Here is a 23573-nt window from a genome sequence, read left to right on the forward strand (position 1 = left end):
TGTCTCATTCTCAATATTCTTTCAATCAAAAATAAAAATTAAATTTTTTAGATTAGTGAGTCGAAAAACAACTCAATTTTTTTTTTTTTTTTTAGGTATTTATATATACTTTAAGAATATGAAGTTTGGAAATATATAGATCATAACCTTTTCTGTAATTCCTCTTATAGTAAGCCTGTTTACTTTTAAATTTTATTAAAAATGCCAGTTTACTCTTTTTGATTTATTAATAAATATAAAAAATTATTATTTCTTAGTATAATTTTATGGTTTAGCATCTAATAATATGTGGAAAATTTCAAATTATGAAATAATATAGTTAAGGTAACAACGTATGTATTGACATTTTCTTGTTACTAAGGACGTTGCTAGGGGCGCATGATAAGTAAAAATGTTACAAAGTTTTGAATTTTAAACGAGCATAACTTTTAAAATATTCCGATTTGTTTAAAACAACTTTGTGGAATTCTTTTTAGCCTAGTTAAGTATCTTTGTTGAAAGAATTAAGTCATTTAGAGATAGTGGGTTATTTTTTTGAAATTTTGTTGTTGTTTTGACACGGAATTACCCTAAACAGGTGTGCGTAGCGGGCAAAAATTCGCATAAAACACTGATCTCAAAATATAACTAAATATAACAAATTATATTTTGAGATCAGTGGCATAAAACTACGCGTTTGAAATCTAATATGCGGTTCATAAAATAGATTAACTGATGTAATACAAAAACATATTTTAATAAAAATTAATAAAACTGCAACAATTTTTTATAATAATATAATATAATATATTGTTTAAAAATATTTACAATTTATATAAACTAATTAATTTCTAAAAATTGTTTTTAAAACTAAATAACTTATTTAAAACTAATATTTTTGTACTGTGTGGTACTTAAAAAAACATTCTCCTTTATGAAGAGGCACTTTGCAAAACTCGCACTTAAAGCACGTTAAACTTTTTTTTTTATACGTAGCACAGACTCGGCATTGTTTTTGAGGGTGCTTTTTTAGGCCACCAATCGTAACTATTTTCACAATTTTATGTTTTTTAGCATCCAATAGTCTGTGTGGTAAATCACTTCTTGTGGGTGTAGATGCAGACGTATTTGGTACTGGATCATCCGAATTATCAATAGCTTTACCACTTATCCAATCTTTGGCAACATCGAGTAGAAAGTTTTTATAACTTTTTTTTGAGTTGTTATTTAAAGTTTTGAATACTCTGAATGCATTAAATAGAGCGCCATTTAGCATGAACATGACTATCCTCTTTGTCCATTTTTTTGTGCGCCTTACGATTGAGTAATATGACAAGTATTGGTCAGCGCGGTCGACACCTTTCATATACTTATTGTAACCGACAACACATATCGGCTTCCAAATTTTCTGCTTGGTATTCCAGTCAACATTTGCGCTTTCGACAATACTTGCGGAATGAATTGTTGTTATTCTTACGGGTCTTTTTGATTGCCAGCTATGCATTAGAATGTCTTTTCGGCGACGGAACATGGATTCGCCTTTTTTTAAATTTGCATTTTTTAGGCATTCAGGAAGGCCTCTATTCTTGCGTATCGTAACGCAGCTTCGAAATTTGTGTTGCAACAAGACATCGCTTGTTTCGACACTATTATAGTAATTGTTCATGTAGACATGGTGCCACAAGTTTTCGTATGGCTGCAAAAGTTTCAGAACTGTCTCTTGAAGACGACTGCCATAACCAGCATATATTTTGAAATTGCAAATATATCCACTCTTTGCTTCACAGACCATTCGTATGAGCAGCCCATATTTGTGGATTTTAGATGCGTTGTACACTTTGAATGATAATCGACCTCACCACGGCATAATACTTTCGTCTAATGATAATTCTCGTTGCGGCTTATAAACATTCTCAAATTTGGGTAAGAAATATTCTATAATTGGACGAACTTTTTTAAGCCGGTCTCTTTCATTTTGATCGTATGAATTGTTGGAAAAATGTTAAGAATACTATATTTGGCGAAAACGATCACGATTCAATACTTCCACAAAAATTGGGGTTGCAATTGCTCTTTCTGTTGACCAATATTCATCCCTGGTATCTTTGCGAACTTTGCCCATAAGAAGAAGTAATCCCAACAATTTTTTAATTCTACCGTAGAAACGTCTTTCCATTTTATACTTTTTGCTCTGTCCTTAAACCTGTCAATATTTTGTTGATGGTAACGATTAGTTGTTGGAAGTGGAGTGGTCAGAATATGACAATCCTCCAATTATAGAACGAATTGTTCTTCATTCTCACGTTCTTCAGAATCGCTTGGCGGTATGGGTAAAGTCCTACGTCTTTTAGGATGAAAAAAGTCCTCATCACTTTCACACTCGCTTTCAACTTCTGCAATATCGGCATCACTTGCAATTTGCGATAAATTGTCTGCGTAAACTTCACTGTCACTACCACTATCAGAATCCATTTTTTGCGACAAAAATTTTTGTAATAAAAAAATATTTAAAAAAAGATGTTCGATCGTCAAAAGCTCAATAAAAACTGTCTGAAATATTTTTAGAATATCCGTTTAATATTCCTAATGAATGTTTATATAAAAGAGAAAACGATTAGAGATTGCTTAGTCTAAGCATATAAATTATGAGCAATCGGAATGTAAACAATAACATAACAAAATTGATGATTTTTTCATTCTCTTTATTATATAAACAAATGTTAAAGAAATTACGTTGAAGAGTCTGAAGAGTATATCAAAAAAGTACGAGCCTTATCAGTTTCATTTGTAAACCAATCGAGTAAAATTACTTTGTGCCGCTTTTAAAGTAAATTCATTCAAACGGGTAAAAATACCCGACCCACTAATAGACAGCAGTCCGCAAAGCAGGTATTTTTACCCGCCCCGCTTATAATGTGTTAAAAGCAGCGTCGTTTTTAACGGAAAAATGGAATATTCAAATGTGAAAAAAATGGTTTTCATTTTTCTTTGTCAAAAATAAAAATGAAAACCATTTTTTTCCGTTTCAGACAAAGATTTTCCAGAATCTGCAAAAAAAAAAAAAAAAAAAAAAAAAAAGAAGGGGGTGGTGGTGGTGGTGCGAAACCAGACAAGCGCCATTGATTCTTATTTTAAATTTAACTCATAAACTCTTTTTGTACACCATCTTTTTGTAATTTTACCCTATACATCTTAACGATTAACACCTAACACCAAGATTAAACTGATTTTCTTGGATTTTAAAATTATGGTAAAAATTGTCTGTCATTAAACGCGTACATACTTTGATATAGATAGAATGTAAGCGAGCCATACGGAAACAAAATCAAAATAATTACAGTCCAAGTGCAATAAATATTCTTTTAAAAGTTTACACGATATTAGACAAGAATCAGAACATGGAAAGGAGATTTCGAAAACTTGGAATAAATATTTAATACTTAAAAGACAGAACATTTTTATTTTAAATGGCTTTAAGTGATGCACAAAAAAATAAATACACCATTAAGATATACATAAAAAATCACTGAAAATCATTTTAACGTTGCGGGGAAAACTTTAACTAGAAAAAGCGTTAAATTTGTAAATTAAAAATTTTTCTTATGCCAATTAAGATGTTTTTACTTATACATTCTTATGAAGAAAAGTCATTACTAAACAAACATAACTCCCCCAAAACTGTTTACTAAAAAATAAATTTTGTATAAACAAAAGCATCAGTCAACTCCAAGAACCTAAGTACCGTAAAACGTCACAGATATGTCTTGAACAACTCCAGCAAGTAGACTGTTTTTTAAATTATCATTATTGTTAGCATCATATGATTTTTCTATATTATTTTTGTTGATCATACTGTCAGTACTTTCATCAGCGGAACGTCTTACTCGAAAACCATAGTAATCGTCATAACTTTCCTTTCTATTTAAGTAGCGTTGATAAGCAGCATCTCTGAAACCACTTGACCATATTGACTTTTTTTCATTGGAAGGATTTTTGTTTTCTTCATTTTCCTCTTCGACAATATTTTCTTCATCACTTTGAAACTTTTCTTCTATGCCTTCCTTTTTTTTCTCATCTAACTCTTTTATATACTCATCTTCCAAATCACGTAAGTTACGTACAAATGAATCACTAATATTTTTGTCAATGAATAGCAATTGCCATGTACCTTTTGGATTCTCACACCAATTAAATAATGTCATCAGAGTCCATCCTTTAAGACCTGTAGTTGCATCATCATAAGGTCGCTCATGCAGCAAATGACTTACTGTTCCAGCTGGTGAAATTAGATCAATGCTAAGATCTCCTCTTCGACGATGTTTCAAAGTTACATTAACAACAACATGCTCCAGTTTTGTTATACTATTTTTACATTTTCCTTCCTCGTTCTTGAACTTACAACTTTGACAACCATCTGTTGTAAAACTTAGCTTAAAGTGATGACCAGAAGGTATATAGCCATTCTCAAAGGTCAATTTAAAATGACAGCTTTTTTGAGGTGGTACTAGTGTCCAATTTAGCGCTTTTTTTACTAATTCATAAGCATCCAAAAGTCCAAACCCAAATTTATGATTGAATGGTTTCCCGCAACCATTTATTTGCCAACCTAAATCCATAGGACTTGTTTTAATAGCAGTTTGGAATACCAAGTGCTGAACATCTCGCCAGCTAAGCATAGGGTTTGCTTCAAGTGCTAAAGCAAAAATTCCTGCTGCAAGAGGAGCCGCAGAAGATGTTCCAACAAAACTATCAGTACATTGATGATGCAAATATGTTGTTATAACAACAGCTTGTGGGTCTCCACCACCACTATTACTTGAGTGAGCACCACTGCAATATGTAACAGCAATCATTGATGCACATTTTTCACCATAGTATGTGGATACACCATGTTCATTGACAGACCCAATACCCATTGTGTAAATACTGTTGACATAACCATCAGCATTACAATCATCTTTATTCATGCCACCATTTCCAGTTGCCCAGACAAACAAAGATCCTTTTCCTTCAAATAAAAAGTCAAGAATTTTATTTCTAAATATACATAAACCACAATTGTAAACTGGATTTTTTTTTAAGGAATGGAAAACCTCACAACATCTACACTAAGACAAACACACTTCCTCTACCCATCGCAACATCTTCACTTTGTAAAACATACTGTCAACAATGTAGAAATAATTATAAGTTTGTAGAAAAAAGTCTTTTCAGAATTAATAAGTATTAATAAACTCACCTTTTCTTCCATCTTTTGCTCCTTGTGCTAAAGCCAGTCTACCCAGTGGTCCAGGTCTTCCAAATGTTCTTCCATTATCTTTTGGACCCCAAGAGCAGCTATAAATGTCAATATGGTCTCTGTGAAAAGACAATGCATCAGCTTCAATAAGATCTGTAGCTTTACCATCAAGCATTCTAATAGCTCCTATTTTAGCATTAAATGCTATTCCAACACCACAGATTGAGTTATTGGCCACAGCAGCAACTGTTCCAGCACATTTTGTCCCATGGGCGTTGTATGGATCAGAATCATTAGGAAAAGGATCATCATCATGTCCATTAATATCCTTGCTAGATAATGGATCATAATTATCTTTAAGGTCTGGGTGAGTGTGATCCATTCCATCATCTAAAATGGATACTTTAACACCTTGGCCAGTTATACCTGTTTCGCTCCAAACTTTCATAACTCGGTCATCAAATGATGATGGACCTGATGTTTGACCTTCGTTATTTATATACCACTCTTTCTTAAACTGTGGGTCATTAAATTTAAGATCATTATTCTTTGAACTCAATGGTAATCTCTTTTCTCTATCAAGTATTCTCTGCCTTTTAAAGTACATGATATTTTTTTCGCTCTCCAGTTGGTATTTATTTTCATTGTTTTCAAAAATTGTTCTCTTTAAATCGTTATCACGAAATTTATCACTACCATCATCGGTAGCTTCAGGAAGTCGTTTTTTAGCCTCTTCTAAAGTTAGCTTATCACTTTCAGGTTCATTGTGAGAAAATCGAAAAACTCCACCGGAACTAAAATCTTTATCTTCTAGTTCTATTCTCTCCACATGTTCAAAGCCATATTTTTTACCAATCTCTTTGGCAACATTGAAATCGTCAGAAGAAAGTTGTACAACCCATTCGTAAGCGTGTGTTTTCGAAGTTTCCTTCTCAAGATCATCGTGCTCTTCATCAACAGGTTCGCTCAACAAAGAACGTAACTTTATAATTGAACTACGTAAACTAGCATCACGACGCAATCTTTTATGAAGTATACTTGATACTTCTGCATGCTTAGCAGAAACCCAATACACATTAAATATAATAAACAGCAACAAGGAACCAGACTTAATACTCATTTTATGTACAAATTTCTTATTTGTTTAGATTAACATTTTTATTTTTAATATCAATCATCAAGACGAGAACATTTTTATTACGACTTTTTCTCTTCGGTGTGGTTTTGATAATTTATGTTTTTTTTTTTTCATGAACATTACTTAACGACGATCCAATTGTTCCATTTAACAATAGTTTGATTTGTTCGTCAATCTGTTTATAAGACCACAAGTTTGAAACGTCACGAATAATTATGCTAACTTTGATATGCGAATAAAAAGTTTAAATATAAAACAGCTGCATTCAACTTCAAAGTTTTATGTTTTTGTTGTTAAATTTCCTGCTAGAAAGCCACTTTTTAAGTTTCAAAGTATAACAAATGTTTACAGGAAAAATTTTGTATTTTTAACAGATAACTTTATTTTTTAAATTATTATTAAAGTTTTATTTTTGTTAATCGTGAAATCCTTTAAGTCGATCGCAACGGGATCGAATTATCTGCCTGGCTGGCTTCATAACCCAGTTAGATCACCTGCATTCAACAAAAACATGATCAAGACAGTGGGAGATGAGTAGGGGAGTGTGTGTGTTGGCGGGGGGAATGGGGGGGGATGGGGGGGAAGAGATCAAGAAATTGAATAGAACTTCATTTAGCAACTTTTTTTATTTGTTACAAGTTCTAAGCGAAAGAGAAAAATGCATCTTACGCTGGCTGATTTGTTTGCAAGTAAGTGTCTTCTGTTAAAGTTAGTATATATATATGGTTAAATAACTATGGCAGCATGACAAACAAATTTAACGTTTTTTTTTTTTGTTTTTTTGTTTTGTTTATCAGGTTAAACTTTAAACCACTGTTAGATATAAATATGAGGAAAAGTAATATCATGTAGACTTTCAGGAAATTGCTTAAACAATTTTATTGAGTTATAAAAGTATTATTAACAATTCTGTTATTGCAGAAAGTCATTTGGAAAACTAAAAGCAAGTTGCCAATCCGAACTAGTGCCAGTTCCTGTTAACATGAGTTTTCTCGATTCCTTCTCTAAAAATGACTGTTTTTTGTTTTTTTTTTCAGGTAAAAAAAATTTTGCAAATCATAAATGTTGTACATTGCACTTCACTTTAAAATCTTGGTGACCGAAACCTCGATGAATACAATTGCCGTTCCCAAAGAACTGATGTTATAGATTCCTCTGTCAATATTGTGAACTGCTTTTGTAATGTGTTACAAACTAAAATCCATACTTTGAATTACATACAGCTAATAATGCTAAATGATTTTTCATAGTTAAAGTACAAAGACCCGCTATCAGTTAGTGCTTGAAGATGTTTCCCTTCAATTATTGGAGGTAGTTAAGGAACTTTCAAAACTTGGTGAATTCATAAGCTATTTTCCTCCGTTCTTTTTTTGTTGAGAGCGGCGATGTCTTTTCTTATATAAAAACGTCCCAAATCACGCTAGTGGTTTCTCATCTGGTTTAATGTCGTAGAGCTGTTAAGAGGACAATTGTAAATTGAACATCTCCTGTTGCTCAGTAGTTGAGAGTAGTTATGTCGTTCTGCTGACAATGCGGCTGGGCATGCATTAGATACATTTGCAAAAAAAGCAGACGTTGAAAATCTTTACGACATATCCGATAGTTTTTTTAATATCCCCTTTGAAAATAGCTGCGTTTTTCTTTTTCTATAAAAACTTTTTAAACCCACACTGTTTTCCGCTGACCTATTCCGTCGCCCATTGACGTCTCAAGATTGCTAAAACACTTTTTTTTGCATAACCTCTTTTTTTTTTTCTTTTTTTTAGCGTTCACTTTGTTTTTAACTTGAAAAATAAATACAAGAAAATGAAAAACAAAATACATTTTTCTAAAAAAGAACGTCAAAAAAATGTTTTCTAGAAACGAAAAAATCCTAAAAGGAAATAAAAAATTTTGTCGAAATTGATTTTCCGTCGAAAGGTAAAAACTGCGCCCGCCCGCCAAAACAATGGACGAATGGAAATTAAGTTTAAGAGGTTTCAAAAATATTATAAAAATACAAAATAAAAGTAACAAAAGTTACTGATCTTAATATAATTGTTTGTTAAAAGTTTTTGTGGAACTAAAGTTATTAACCCAGAGTATTTATTTTCAAATTAAAATTTACGCGAAAAATGTTTTTAATAGAATTGGATATGGATATCCTAAATTGTCATCCTGTAAGCTCAAGATTTGAAAATGATTTAAGATTTAAAACAATTTCCCTTATCCGTGTAAAAAAAATGCAAATCTCACATCAGTACAGTCTGACAAGTTTAACAAAACACCATTTTTTTTATCAGTTCATGAAAAAAGTTTAACTGAGGAAAGATCATTTATTATTTTAACTATCGTTAGGGAATTATTTTTTTATAAAACTATTTATTATAAACCTTGCATAAACTTGCATACAGTATTGTACTTGACTACAATGGTATTGTAGTCCCACATATAGTTGATGTTAATTTGTTTGTTAAATGTATATTTTTAAAGTTTAATTGATTTTTTATTTAGTTGTTACTCTTTCCAAAATCATCCCCTGACAATCAAGCTCCTGGCTTAAGTAACAACATGTTAATTTAGGTTAAACAATCCTCATTGGATGATATAACTTTAGTTAACACCTTACAAAATGAAAGGTCAATATGTATGCTTCTGGTGTGGGAAAGCTCGTTTTGATTGGTGGAATAATGAAACATTTTCTGTACCTCTGACTATATTCAACCAAAAATTTATTTTTACGCTGTAATATTCAATGTTTCTAATCATTAAAAAAAAATGATAATAAACATAAATAAATAAAAAAGCCAGACGGTTCTTTAAAAACCACCGTCTTTAATTAGAAAACTTTAAGCCCTATGCACTGTTTGTTACAAATGTCAGAAACAAGGATACTTTGCTAAAAATAAAAACATTAACTCAAATTGTTTGTATGTAAATGATAAAAAAGTAAACTTAGTAAAGCTTAATAATGATTTCTACCTCCCCAGTATTACAAGAATGAATCATTTTGTCCGCAGTCGAAATTGAACATACTCCGTAGAAGAATTTAAAGTCTTTGTAAACCAGTGAACTACCTGCTGCGAATTGAAACCTCAATTCTATAAACCACCTAGAGCTCATTTTATAAAAGCGACTCAACCGTTTGCTTACCTTTTAAAAGCAACCCACTTGTTAACAACTTTACAATTATCGATGAATACTCTCGATTCTCATTTTCTTTTCCATGCCCTGATACTTCTTCAATATTAAAGTCTTTTAAGAACCTGTTCCCTTTGTTTGGCATCATTGCTTATGTTCATTCTGACAAAAGCAAGTCAGTGATTTTAGAGGAACTACGTAATTTCCTACATACTAGTTGCAAAGAGCAGAACGACGCCTTATAATCGTTGCAAAGAGAACGACACCTTATAATCCCAGAGGAATTTGATAAGTAAGATCGTTTTAATGGAAATCAGTGTCATTAGCTCTAAAATTGAAAAACTGGAAAGTCGTGTTATAGGATGCTTTACACTCAGTACACTCTTTACTCTGTACTGCAATAAATGCAACGCTACACGAGGAGTTTTTCAATTTTCTACAGAAATCTAAAAACGGACAATCTACCCCAGCATTGTAGAAAATAGGTACTTGAACAAGGGAAAGTTTTTGTAAAGAAACAATTTTGATACAACAAATCGATTCCTAGTAGAAGAGGTCAATCTGATAAAAGCAGAAGCATACCATGGTCACATCGAATCTAAAATTGAAGGTCATTTACAAGTGCAACCTAGCTATCTTACTAAACGATCTTAACGAAACTGAAGGATACTCCAAGAAAACGGATTTGAGGACGAAGAATTTTATTTATTGGAAGAATGCTACGAATCATAACTTGCTATTACTTTATATATCTCTCTTGAGAAATGTTAAAATTATTGAATTGTAAATTAATATTTAAATTTTCTATTGTATTAATCTTTATGATATGATAGATAAAACCTTAGCTGTTAAGAGGTTTTATTATTTCAGCAGTCTTACATCAAAGGTGCATGCAGTATTTTTTTAGATCAAAAAGTTTGTTGATATGAAGAGACAACCCCTCGATGTATTTGGCAAACATGCTACCAAGACAAATCATCATTGATTCAGTTCCACTGGCAGAGGTACAAGCGATCTGTCAAGCGATCATCCAGACTATGCTAACAGGTTTCTGGCCTGCATCATTCACTACAACAGTAAACACTTGTGAACAAAAGAAAATACAAAGTAATTTTTTTTTTCAAGTAATAGTCATTACGAGCTATTTTGAAAACATATCTACGTCACACTTTTTTTACACAGGATTTCATTTTATATTAAAGTCCTTTTATGTAAAGAAATTTTTTTTTGAGTGTTGTAATAATTTTGGAAAATTTCATCTTTATCATGTGTAGGAGGAAATAAAATTTGAAATAAATTTTCTATGACGGACAAAATTATTGGATTTCAGCTTATATATTTTTAAAGTCTGGATGAAAAGGGCTTTTCTCATCCTCCAACCAACACCCCCCATTTTTAACTTATGCTGATTAAGAATCATTTTCCAGCATTCGTCCGTGATCGTATGCCATCACTGACTCGTTACTTTTAATCAGTATACACGCACTAGCACGATAATATTAGCCATTTCTGAAGAAAATGTGATATCGCACAAAAAGCAATAAATATTTTTTGAAATTTATTCCAATTTAAATCGACAAAAATAATTTTAAATAGTACTGATATTATTGATAGTTTTAAATAGTGCTATTTATTCAACGAGTTTTTTCGTTTTTCCCGAGCTTTTCGTCAACCATTTCGATCTCCTGAAAGGTGAAAATAACTCTTCAACCAACGCTAAACCTCAGTTTAAATGATTTCTTTTTACAGCGCCTAAATACAAAATTTAATTTCAATGTATGACTACATTGTATATACATATTTGTTTATGTTTTTACAAAAACATCAACAAATTTTGTTGTAATAGCAAACGTACGTTTGCTATTATCATTACAATACGTATTGTAGCAATGGCACCATAAAAAACGACAGCAAAAGCAAGAATTTTGTGAAATATATCTTTTAAACGTTTGGTTTTGCTTTCATAAAATCATCATGAGTAACGTAGAAAACATTCAAATGACGAATTTGGTAAAACGTTAATCGGCCAAAACTCTGTAGCCACCTCAATCAGGCCAGTGTTGACCCAATAACAAATTCTATCGCAGTGGAATACGACTACTCGCCACAAGCTTGCCAGACTCGCGCGGGTACTGGCTCGTTATTAATATAATCAAAATGGCGTACTAAAGTTCGCCGGAATTCTGGCCCGGAGTCAGAATTCCGGCGAACTTTAGTACGCTGTCTGGGATATTCGCTATCTTGTGTAAACTAACTTTGCGGTTGAGTTTGTTTTCAGAAATAAAATATTGCCAGCCTGGTTTTTACTGTAAAAAAATGTCTTGATTTATTATAGACGCGAAAGTTCTCTTGGGGTAATGAGACAGACAAACAAGCTATAAACCTTTTAATCTTATAAAACATGTGATTCCTTCTTGTGAATTTTACTTTTGTAACAGAATTTACGATCATTTTTCAATAAAACTTTTTATTATTATTTAAGAAAAAAATTAAATAGAAAGACGAACTTTCATCAAATAATAATAACTGAATTTCTTAATGTTTATTTCGAAAAAGGTTCTTAAAAAATTTGTGTAGCTATGAAAATAGCCGCTTTTGATTTACACGATCCTAGGCGTTTGGGTGAGAACGTTTATTGTTGGTCTTCGAAGAGCCATGATATGTAGTTAAATGAAGAAATAGAAAAACTTCTTTGAAGAATTCCTTTTTATATGACAGCATAATAAAAATAAATTTTCACGGGGGGTAAATTAGAAGTAATAAAAAAAGTCAATAGTATATATATATACCAGAATTACAAAGATTTGAACTTGTATGTATGTATGTATGTATGTATGTATGTATGTATGTATGTATGTATGTATGTATGTATGTATGTATGTATGTATGTATGTATGTATGTATGTATGTATGTATGTATGTATGTATGTATGTATGTATGTATGTATGTATGTATGTATGTATGTATGTATGTATGTATGTATGTATGTATGTATGTATGTATGTATGTATGTATGTATGTATGTATGTATGCATGTATGTATGTATGTATGTATGTATGTATGCATGTATGTATGTATGTATGTATGTATGTATGTATGTATGTATGTATGTATGTATGTATGTATGTATGTATGTATGTATGTATGTATGTATGTATGTATGTATGTATGTATGTATGTATGTATGTATGTATGTATGTATGTATGTATGTATGTATGTATGTATGTATGTATGTATGTATGTATGTATGTATGTATGTATGTATGTATGTATGTATGTATGTATGTATGTATGTATGTATGTATGTATGTATGTATGTATGTATGTATGTATGTATGTATGTATGTATGTATGTATGTATGTATGTATGTATGTATGTATGTATGTATGTATGTATGTATGTATGTATGTATGTATGTATGTATGTATGTATGTATGTATGTATGTATGTATGTATGTATGTATGTATGTATGTATGTATGTATGCAGGCTTGGACTGGGCCGCCGGGATACCGGGAGATTCCCGGTGGGCCGGTTGGCATAAAAATTGTATTATATTTTTAGTTAGGCTACATTATATTATCCAAATAAAATGTAAATTAAAGTTCAGACTGGTTTGAAAGAGAAAAGAATCAGAGCAAATCAACTACTTGAAAGTGCAAAAGATAAATTTCGTATCAATGTTCACAACATGGTAATGAATCAAGTAATCAGAAGTTTAAAATAGAGATTCTCAGAGCATGGTAGTCTATATGCTGATTTATCTTGTTTAGATCCAAGAAATTTTGCAAAAATTTTGAAAAAAATGCCTAGTAGCAGATTGCAGCATCTGAGTGGGTTGCTCAGAAAGTTTGATGCTAGTGTAACAAAAGATCAGCTTTAAACGGAATTATCGGACTTTGCAAGGAAATGGGAAAGTTTCGAAATAACTCTTGAAGATGAATATAACTTGATATTTGACACGGAAGTATCTCATTGTGTCTTGGACAACATGTAACAATGTAAATCCGAAGAATCTGAAACTGTCTTTACAATCCCAGAAGTGGAAAACATGACAGCCACAGAAATAAATGCAAATCTTGCAAAAAATGTATTTTTTGTTGTTATTTTGTCCTCCAGAAGTTTAACTTGCATAGTCTTGCGTATTCAAATTTGTTTCTGGCTTAAAAAGTTGTGCTGACATAATCCTCATCACAAGTTGCTTGCGAAAGGTCATTTTCGAAATTGAAACATATTTTGAACAGATTAAGAAATTTGATGAGCCAGTCAAGTTTACAGTCAATCATGCTAGACTTTAACAATCATTTCTAGACTCCAACTAACAGCAGTGTTTTAGAAATATTTATTTTTATCAATATTTAGGCAGAGAAGATTAAATTTTTTTTTTTATACTTTAAATAATAATAAACAATAATTTTATAAAACGCTAATTATCACGTTGATGGGCTCAGTGACGCAACAGCATTTAAACTACTACTATAAGTTAATATAATGTTTTTTGACCCACTTTTTTTTAGTAATGATGAAAAGTTTACATTAAAATATATAATTTCTAAAAAAATCTCGCCTTAAAGCCTATTTTTATTGTGATAATTAAACTTTTTTAGCTTTTAGTTCAGTGACGCAACCTAATTTTTACAGATGTGTATGTGATAAAAAAACACTTGAATTATTTTTAAAGACTAAAGGTGTTTTCACTCAAGACATATAATGTCAAAGATTCTTTCTAAACAAAAATATGGATATGTTTTGTTTAAAATATTGCAATAACTTGCCCTCAAATTTTACTCACTTTTTCTAATAATAAAAAGAAAAAACAGTTGCTAACATTCATCAAATTTATCTACTCGGTTCAAATATTTTCTACTCAAAATATATTTTAACAATAATTTTAAGGTGTTTAAACTACAATTAAAGAAAAAAAATCTTTTGAAAAAAGAAATTTTTAAACACAAAATTTCCATCGTGGAAATAGCCATATGTGTATATATATATATATATATATATATATATATATATATATATATATATATATATATATATATATATATATAAAATTTATGCAACATACAATGAAGTGGGCTGCCTTGACCAATTTTCCCGGGCCGGTTTTTCAAGCCAGTCCAACCCTGTATGTATGTATCAACGTCGATCAACGTTATTTCAACGTTGTGTGCTTGCTGGGTATATATATATAGATTCCTTATCAACTTTACCAAAACTCTAAATAGAAAATGAAATGGAATAGCAGTCAGTGCGTTTAGAATACTGAAAAAGCATGCTCGATAATGTATTACCTGAAAGCGTAATACGCTTTTAAGAAACCGTACATCAAAAAGAATAATCAGTAAAAATCGTTGAAGTTTGCAGGTGACCATATTGACCAGCCAGAATTTTTTAAAAAAAGCATCCTATGGTTAGATGAGTCAAAATTCAATATCTTCAGATGGCCAGCAGCGAATGTGCAAAAGAAGTGAGAATCTCTGAAAACTAAAAGTTTAAATCTACGTTAAAACGTAGGTGGTGGAGGTCTGGGGTCGATAACATCGAGTTTATCAATGGAATGACTCTTGATTTAAATCCGATTGAACATCTTTGGAATTATATCAACTAGGTTATCCGAAAAAATCCTCCAAAAAGTAAAGATGACATCAAAAAGAGATTTTCAGAAACCTGGGACAACACGAGTCCTGAAATCACCCAGAATTTAGTAAATTCAGTATTAATCGCATGTTGCAGGTAATTACTGCTAATGGCAACCCAACAAAATATTACTATAAAACTAGTGAAAACTTTCTTCATTTTTTTAAACTAAATGTTTAACATACAAATATTAAGTCATGATTAATTTCGACGAACAAAAATTGAATTACTATTAGTATAGACATTTTTTTTTTTGAGTAAGAAAAATATATTTACACAACTAACGCTTTATTTAATTCTATCAACTGACACGAAGTTTTAAAATTTGTCAATTATTTATAAAGTTATCGAGACTCAACTGATTCCATGCTGACGGATTGATTTTGAAGGATACTTAAATGGATCAAGTAAACAGTATGTAAATAAAAAAAAAAACCTAAAGGATAATCGAATTTATTCTAAATTGATTTGAAACTTCAACGCGATAGGTTAACATATTTTTAATAGACTCAATATTTGTAAGTGATATTTTTTTGCAGCCTTTTAAATGCAAAACCTTTAAAGTTTTGTGCTTGATTTCCAGACATAAAGTAACAGTCAATTTGTTCATATTTACTAACTCGAGTTCTTCTAAAAATTTAAACTTTGACAATATTTTTAAAACAACACCATCATCGAACGAATCACATGCCTGCACAGATAAACATCTTAATGATTCCTCAACAGTAGGCGAGAGTTGCATGATATACTTTAGAGACGCATGACAATCGACAAGTTTAAGGTATCTCAAACTAGAGCAGAGGGGGAGTTTCGAATGATAAAAAAAAGCTTTTCTAATTTCAAGCGACTTCAGATTTACAAAGTTGTTTTTTTTCCAGAATTTTGCAACATAAGGTATCATCCCGTCCAGGAGAATTTTTTCTATTTGGTCATGTCGCTCATCCAATGGTGAGAGTATTGTATCGATGCATTCAAACGTAAGAGTATTTAATGGGAGTACAATGCTTGAGTTTGACAAAAACATTACGCTTTGAAATTTCCAATGACGGACTTTATTTGAATTCAGTATCGACTGAAGCACGGATTGTTTCGAATTTTTAGGGGAGGATAAGGTAAGAAAATTCAACGAGATATGGGACAAATTTTTTGAATACTTTAAAACCAAAGCAACAACTTCGATCGAATATACTTGATTGCAACCATGTAAAACAATTTCTGCTAAAAAGTCTAATAGCAGAAGACTTCTAAAATGTTCATCAAAAGCATCTGTTTTCTCAGCGCTAAATACGAGTTTGTCGTCAACTAATACAAGTCTGCGAACCAATTTGCACGTTGAACAAACAACGGACAAATGTTGCATTCCAACTGTTAAATCAGTAATGTTTGGAAGTTTTTCTAAAAGCAAAAGTGCACCAGTTGAGTTTAAATTATGAAGAGACAGACGAAGAAACTTTCCTCGAAGAAGTTTTTCAGTGAAAACGATCAGCCTTTCGCTGATACAACGCGGCTGCAAATGAACTCTTTGAAATACTTCTTTGCAAAAACTGATGCGGTATAGCGTGGTACAAACAAGACGAACCGATTTGATATCATCAAGACTTAGCCATTGGGTAATACTTGCTATTATATGACTTGGTATTTGCAAAAAAAAGCATTCCATTTCTTTATAGACTCTTAAAAAAAAAAAAAAAAAAAAACTAAAAAATATAAAATCTGATCTTTTTGACAAAACTTATTTAAAATACTAATTCAAAATTACCAAAAGTGAAATCAATTAAACTATAAACATACAAAAGCACAGTTTATCACATAAATCAAATAAATTTCAAGTTCAAATCTTTGTAATTCTGGTCAGATTAGATTTTACAAAATATATATAGTTGGTTATCAGTAAACAGTTACGAACCTGTAATGAAACTAAATCAATGTTAAGACTTAAATGTATCAAGCTTAAGTTTTTTTCTTTCAATAGCTAAATCTGTATCATAATCATAATAAGAGCTTGCTAATTCTAACAACCAAGAAAGTTTTATAACAGTGGCATCCCTCATATAGTCTTTTGAAGTGCAGAGGACCTCATGAAATATCAGAAGTTTTGGAGGTGGTGTAACACTTGCAAGAACTGATGTTGGATGCAAAAAAAGAGGACGATTGTCACGAACTGTTCTATATTCACCAGAAGGATGATATTTAGCAACATTTGCAAAAAATCCTGAAATAATACACTTTCGTATTGCTTCTTCATCTTCGTTACATGAAATTATTGGAATATTGTACTGCTTCAGGATTGATATGAGTTGACTTCGCACCTTTATCACTCGAACAAGAGATTTGTAATTTAAAAAATTTTTATGACACCACTCAAGACTCTTACCATACTTAACAAAAGCACGAAAGATATTGATGAGAGTTAGATGATCACCTTCTTTAGCTGCAAAACCTAATTTTGCTCTTCTCACTTTATTTTTCATATTAGGCACAGCAACAAAAACATTCTCAATTTGAAGCATAGCTGCTAATGTTACAGCCTCTTCAGAACACTTCAAATTTCCAGAACACAAAAGCATCTTTGAAAGCATTGGATTTAAAGGAAACTCAGCCATCTGAATACCTAAAGGTTCTGTTAAGTTACCTTCCTTGCTAAGTGCACCCAATGCAAATAGAAGCTCAACACCATTGATCATAAGTTGAGATGGTGGCGCACTTAGAAAGTTAAATCTTAAAATATTACTTATTCCTAAACTTTTTAACTGTAAGACAACATAGGCTAAATTGGTTCTTTGGATCTCAGGAACAGTAAACAAATCTAACTTGTTAAACTCAGATTCTGGATAAAGACGAAATGCTTTTCCAGCACGAACTCTACCAGCCCGTCCTGATCGCTGGTTAGCTGATGCTTTTGATATAGGTGTTATCACAAGAGAGTCCAATCCTGATGTAGCATTGTAAGCCTTTAATTTAACAAACCCACAGTCTACAACATAAACAATACCATTAATAGTAATAGATGCCTCAGCAACATTAGTTGAAACAACAACTTTTCTGGAATTAGGAGGAGTACGTTGAAAAACCTTTAACTGTTCAGCCATGGGTAAGCCTCCATATAGTGGAAGCAATAAAACATTTTGGAGGATTTTTGGCAATAAATTAATTTCATTTTGAATAAGCTGCAAAGCATTCTCTACTTCATCTTGACCAGTAAGAAATACTAAAATATCCCCATCTACATAAGTCTTATGTATATTTATGACAGTGTCTACAGATGATTTCACATAATTTGGCACTGCAGCTTGAAGATAATATATATCAACAGGAAATGTTCTTCCTTCCATCTCCAATACAATAGATGTGTCTTCAGTTTTATTTTGATATTTTTTTAAATCGAAATATTTTTTGTACTGGTCAGCATCTAATGTAGCAGAGGAAATAATCAAGCGAAGCTCAGGGCGTTTGCGCAAGATTTTTTTAAGCAGCCCAATAATAATATCAGTGTACAGTGTTCTTTCATGAACTTCATCTAGCATAAGAACACTGTACATAGAAAGCAGTGGATCTGCCATCATTTCTCTCACCAAATAACCATCAGTAAGAAATTTAATTTTTGTTAAATCTTTATCTGTGCAGTCCTCAAAACGAATAGAGTAGCCTACTTCTCTTCCTATGTAAGTTCCCATTTCTTCAGCTACTCTACTAGCAACAGATGTGACTGCAACACGCCGTGGTTGAGTTATACCAATTATTTTATGTTCATTTGTCCAACCAGCTTCATACAAGTATTGAGGAATTTGAGTGGATTTCCCAGAGCCAGTTGATGCAGATATTATTACAGTTTGATACTTTTCCAGTAAGTACAATACAGCATTACGATATTTAAAAGATGGGAGTCTTTGTCTTTGTTGCTGTATTGATAGGGAAATATTAGGATTGTAAATCATAAAACTACCAGCTCCTTCACCTTCTGATTGACGTTCAATTTTTAAATCAGTGCCTGGCTTTTCAGACCCTGGTTTCCAAAACAAATTTTTATTAGCCATCTGGAATTAAACAATAAATAATATTATCTTAAAATTCAAAAAATTAAAACTAAAAGCACATAGATTGAAACAGAAATGAAATTCACAATTATATAAATCCATGAAAGGTGAACTGTAAAATGGATTCATGTAACAACACTACATTAAACTTTCCTATTAAAAATTTCTCTACAAAAGTGTGTGTAATAAAAGAATATCTCATTCAGTTTTGTTTAATTAACATCTTAATTATATATATATATATATATATATATATATATATATATATATATATATATATATATATATATATATATATATATATAGACATATATATATATATATAGACATATATAGACATATATATAACTATATGAATTCAAAAACTGTTTTTGTAATGATAAAGATAAAGTTTAATTCTATATCAAACTCAAAATTCCATATCAGACTCAGACTCATCTTCATCCCAAGGAGATTTTGCAGCTATGTCATTATTCTCAAAGTCAACTTCAATATCATATTTCCATGTGCTATCACCAGGCTTAATCTGATTCTTTTTAAATATTTCATTCATTTTCCCTTTTACTTTGTCTAAAGTTTCATCGTCTAATTTGTTTAAATTTTCTGTTTCAATATCAATAGCTATGTCCTCCTGTTCCTTATGTATCACTTCATTTAGATTCACTTGAACACCAGATACTTTTGTAATCAACATTTTCACAAGCCTTTCAATTTGCTCATATTTAAATTCTTTAAGGTATTTTGAGTGGTGTGATTCTTTGAAAAGATTAGTTAAAAATTTTTCTTCGTTTATATTTTCAAGGTTATTTAATCGTATTGGAATGGAACGTCGATGCAATTTTCCAGAAGATTTAACTTTATAAAATAAAACAAGTGTAGGAGGGGAATATTTCACACAACACTTCATAGGTATAATATCTTCCATTTTGTAAATTATTTATTAGCAGAACTAATGATCTGAAAAAGTTTAGTAAAAAAAAACAATAACTATATAGTAATAACTATTGTATTTAAATATATATAAAAATAATTTAGACACTGCTCAACTTTCTTCCCCCCCTCCCCTATTTTTATGATTATGGTAGAGAATTTTACGCCGATTAAGAATGGTATATAAACAGGTCTCAACATCAGTGTAAAGTGCTTATCTGATGTTGAAAGCACAAAAATATACAACAAATCACTAATATTCGCCATCTTGAACACTGACTATTATTGTCTAAAAGTTATATTTTAAAAGTATTAACAACCTAGTTTTTTTTATATTAAAAATTTCGATTAATTGAACGTTACATATGTGTGTGTACACACACACACACACACACACACACACACACACACACACACACACACACACACACACACACACACACACACACACACACACACACACACACACACACACACACACACACACACACACACACACACACACACACACACACACACACACACACACACACACATTTACATAACTTAATATAGCATTTAGTCAGGTAATTTTGACCCCCAAAAACTTAATTTTATCTAAAATATATATTTTTATGCAGTTTTGAAACTTTTACTAATTCAATTATCAAAAATAAAACCGCTCGGAATCAGTTCTCCCTGACATGTCAAATTTGAACCGCACATAACCATAAACAAAAGTTATTAACCATAAGTGTAAACAATGATTTTTGGCTTTTTAATATATGACGCATCGTTCCGTATTTTTTTTCTTTACGTTAATCAAAAGTTTTTTTGTTTGTTTGTTTATTTAGGTATTTTTCCAATAAATAATAGTACATGTGAACATTCTTTAGAAATAAGTATACAACTATAAAGCGTGGCTTACAAAATTCGTGATAATTTTAGCTCTAAATTTACGAAGCTAATGGCTACAACAAGCAAGTTCTTAGAGTCCGAACTGCTAACTTTAAAAGATGATTTAAAATATGGTCTCTTTTTTAGTGGGATTTAAAACTAGTCTCTGATTATAATGAGACTTTTTATTGTTTGGCTTGGTCAAGGTGAAAATATTCAATCGTATCCAGTGAAGAAACAATTTTTTAGAAGAGCTTAAAAACTGCGCATCTCTATTCAAAAAAGATTTATGGAAAATCAATTCCACCAAAAATTATTAACCTGCCTTCATAAATTATAATAAACAAAAAAATTTCTTTAGATACTGTTATCGTTTGGAGAAAATATTACTTAGGGCCTTTCGCCTTTCAAAAAAAGTAAAAATCATGAGGGTATAAATCATTTTTACATAGTTGGAAATGTATGGCCACGTGGTTGCAAGTTTTTTGATTGGTGTAGTAAAAAGATGATTAAACAATATTTCAAACAAGACTTAACACATCCAAATAATACAAAAATACAACACGAAAATTGTTAATTCAAGAGTTTTATCAACACTATCATTTAATAAACACGTCATGATAATTCTTCTTTCTCTTTCTCTCTGCCCGTCAAGTATTCTCACTTTATGTTTCATTATCATCTTCTTTATTACATTTCTTTATGACATCATTATCAAGAATCATTTCAGTCAGGTTAGTATCTAGCTCTCTACTATCAATGGTTGTTTGAATTCAAACTTTGTATTCTTCAAAAAGTTCCTGTAAAATGACTTATTTTTTACACATGTTTTTCATATCATTATACTTTCGTGTGGACATTTTGAAAGGTTCATTATAAACATTTTTGATATCCTTTACTGGTGAAATCCGACAATATGAGAATCTTAATGCCCTTTGATTAATTTGTTGGAATGGTGTTCACAAATCATCATCATAATTTTGCATTCAATAAGTTTATTTTTATTGAATTCATTTTGGTTGTTGGATTTCTCTGTGGCATCAACTCATCTTGAATTATCTTCTAAGTTTTGAAATCGAGGTAGGTCTTTAACATTATGTGAGAATTAAAATTTCCTAGCATTTTTTAAAAGTGTTTGCCACTCTAAAAGAGTCCAAACAACTGAGTTCTTAACTAAGACTTTTTTGAATTATTGCATGGATGATATCAACTGTTAAATATGTGTGACCCTTCACTAAAAAGAGTATGCATATTTATTTAATGGATGTAGCTTTGGCTTCAAAAAATATAAAATCATTGAAAACAAAATCCAAGTTTTGAGTTGCCCTGCGCAATTGTCACAAAATAAGTCTATTATCTCATACTTATTAGTGTTATCCATTGATATAAACTGATCAAACAAACAAGTTAATATTTCATTAGTGTCACGCTTTCCTTGAATTTGATTTCAGATGTAGCAGCTTTCATCTCCAGTTCCAGACTGATACACCGTAAAATTGTTAACTGCAACTTTTCGTGAATAAAAAAAAAAGCGTACTACTTGTAAATTAAAGCTAGCACAGATCTATTTGTCATTCCCCATCTCATTTTGAATTTTTTATTATTCTGAGTTGTAGCATGAATTTCAGAACTCAAGAATTTTTCTTTTAAGTTTTGCTTATATTCTTTGACAAATTACTTCAGTTGTTCGTGACACCTTTTCACAGAGGAGACAACTTTTTTAGGGCTATGATTACCAATATTATAATTTTTGATAGCTTTTCATTTGTTGTTACACAACGTTAAATTGTTGATATTTTAAAACTTTTTTGTACATTAAACACAAGTTTGAATTTACTTTAACTGGAATTTTACTTTCTCCAAACGTTTTCTATAATAATGTGAAGGAAGCAATAGAATTTCATTTAAATTTTTAGTTACGTCATTCATTTGGGGAATTTTTCTTTTGTTCTTCGGACTGCGCTTCCCTCTTCCATCTACTTTTGGAGTTCCATGAATACTGTTTTGTCTCAAGTTTCTAAATTTTTTCTTACCAATACAGAATGTCTATAAGAAAAATTTTCTGCATACTATTAGTTTATTCTTTTTAATACGTAAGTAATACTTTAGAGACGACTTTCGCTTAACAATGTTACGACAATCTTTTCTAGGTTTTGGAATATCTTTAAAGATTAAAGATTGCAACCATACCTTTTGATCTTGAATGTTCATTGAATAGTACTTATCATAAAGTGTTTGGCAATTTCCTTCATTTAGTTTTGACACATTTACTTTTGCAAGTTAATGAGTTACACCCTTGAAGTGCTTTCTTTTTCTCCTTATCAACACCTTTGTTAGAATTGTATTTTTCTGCGCATCTTTTTTTCAACGCATTTAATTTTCTTTTACTTATTTTCTTTTTCCTTGCAGGAACAACACAACTCTTTACAACAACTTTTTACAACAACTTTTTTACAACAATTTCGATACAACACAACTATTTTAATCATCAGTTCTTACTAACGGATTATCCAAAATTGTTTCAGTAATCAGTAAAACAGCGTTTCCTGAAGGTAAAGTTTCCCATCCTTAAGGAGTAATAATGTTTACAGAAGTAATATTTTCCAAACAG

General features: G+C 31.0%; 3 protein-coding genes across 3 annotated transcripts; all 3 read right to left on the reverse strand.

Annotated features, from left to right (window-relative positions):
• Positions 1–3558: 3558 nt before the first annotated feature.
• On the reverse strand, positions 3559–6553 carry LOC145187643 (PC3-like endoprotease variant B). Its single transcript, XM_080064129.2, has 2 exons — positions 5219–6553; positions 3559–4987 (listed from the first exon to the last, which is right to left on the reverse strand). The coding sequence occupies exons 1-2, from the start codon at positions 6336–6338 to the stop codon at positions 3714–3716; spliced, it is 2394 nt and encodes a 797-aa protein (XP_079920255.2). The 5' UTR covers positions 6339–6553; the 3' UTR covers positions 3559–3713.
• A 9008-nt stretch (positions 6554–15561) lies between these two features.
• On the reverse strand, positions 15562–19177 carry LOC145182116 (putative ATP-dependent RNA helicase DHX35). The gene is made up of 2 exons (XM_080057392.2): positions 17029–19177; positions 15562–16795 (listed from the first exon to the last, which is right to left on the reverse strand). The coding sequence occupies exon 1, from the start codon at positions 19154–19156 to the stop codon at positions 17051–17053; it is 2106 nt and encodes a 701-aa protein (XP_079913518.2). The 5' UTR covers positions 19157–19177; the 3' UTR covers positions 15562–16795; positions 17029–17050.
• Positions 19178–19496: 319 nt separating this feature from the next.
• Positions 19497–20340, reverse strand: LOC149892243 (centrosomal protein of 19 kDa-like). The gene has a single exon (XM_090079554.1). The coding sequence runs from the start codon at positions 20079–20081 to the stop codon at positions 19566–19568; it is 516 nt and encodes a 171-aa protein (XP_089935680.1). The 5' UTR covers positions 20082–20340; the 3' UTR covers positions 19497–19565.
• Between the last annotated feature and the right edge of the window lie 3233 nt (positions 20341–23573).

Source organism: Hydra viridissima, unplaced genomic scaffold (assembly GCF_058129835.1).
Source record: "Hydra viridissima isolate aposymbiotic clone 2 unplaced genomic scaffold, HvirCarnegie_v1 scaffold_2, whole genome shotgun sequence".
Taxonomy (NCBI): Eukaryota; Metazoa; Cnidaria; class Hydrozoa; order Anthoathecata; family Hydridae; genus Hydra; species Hydra viridissima.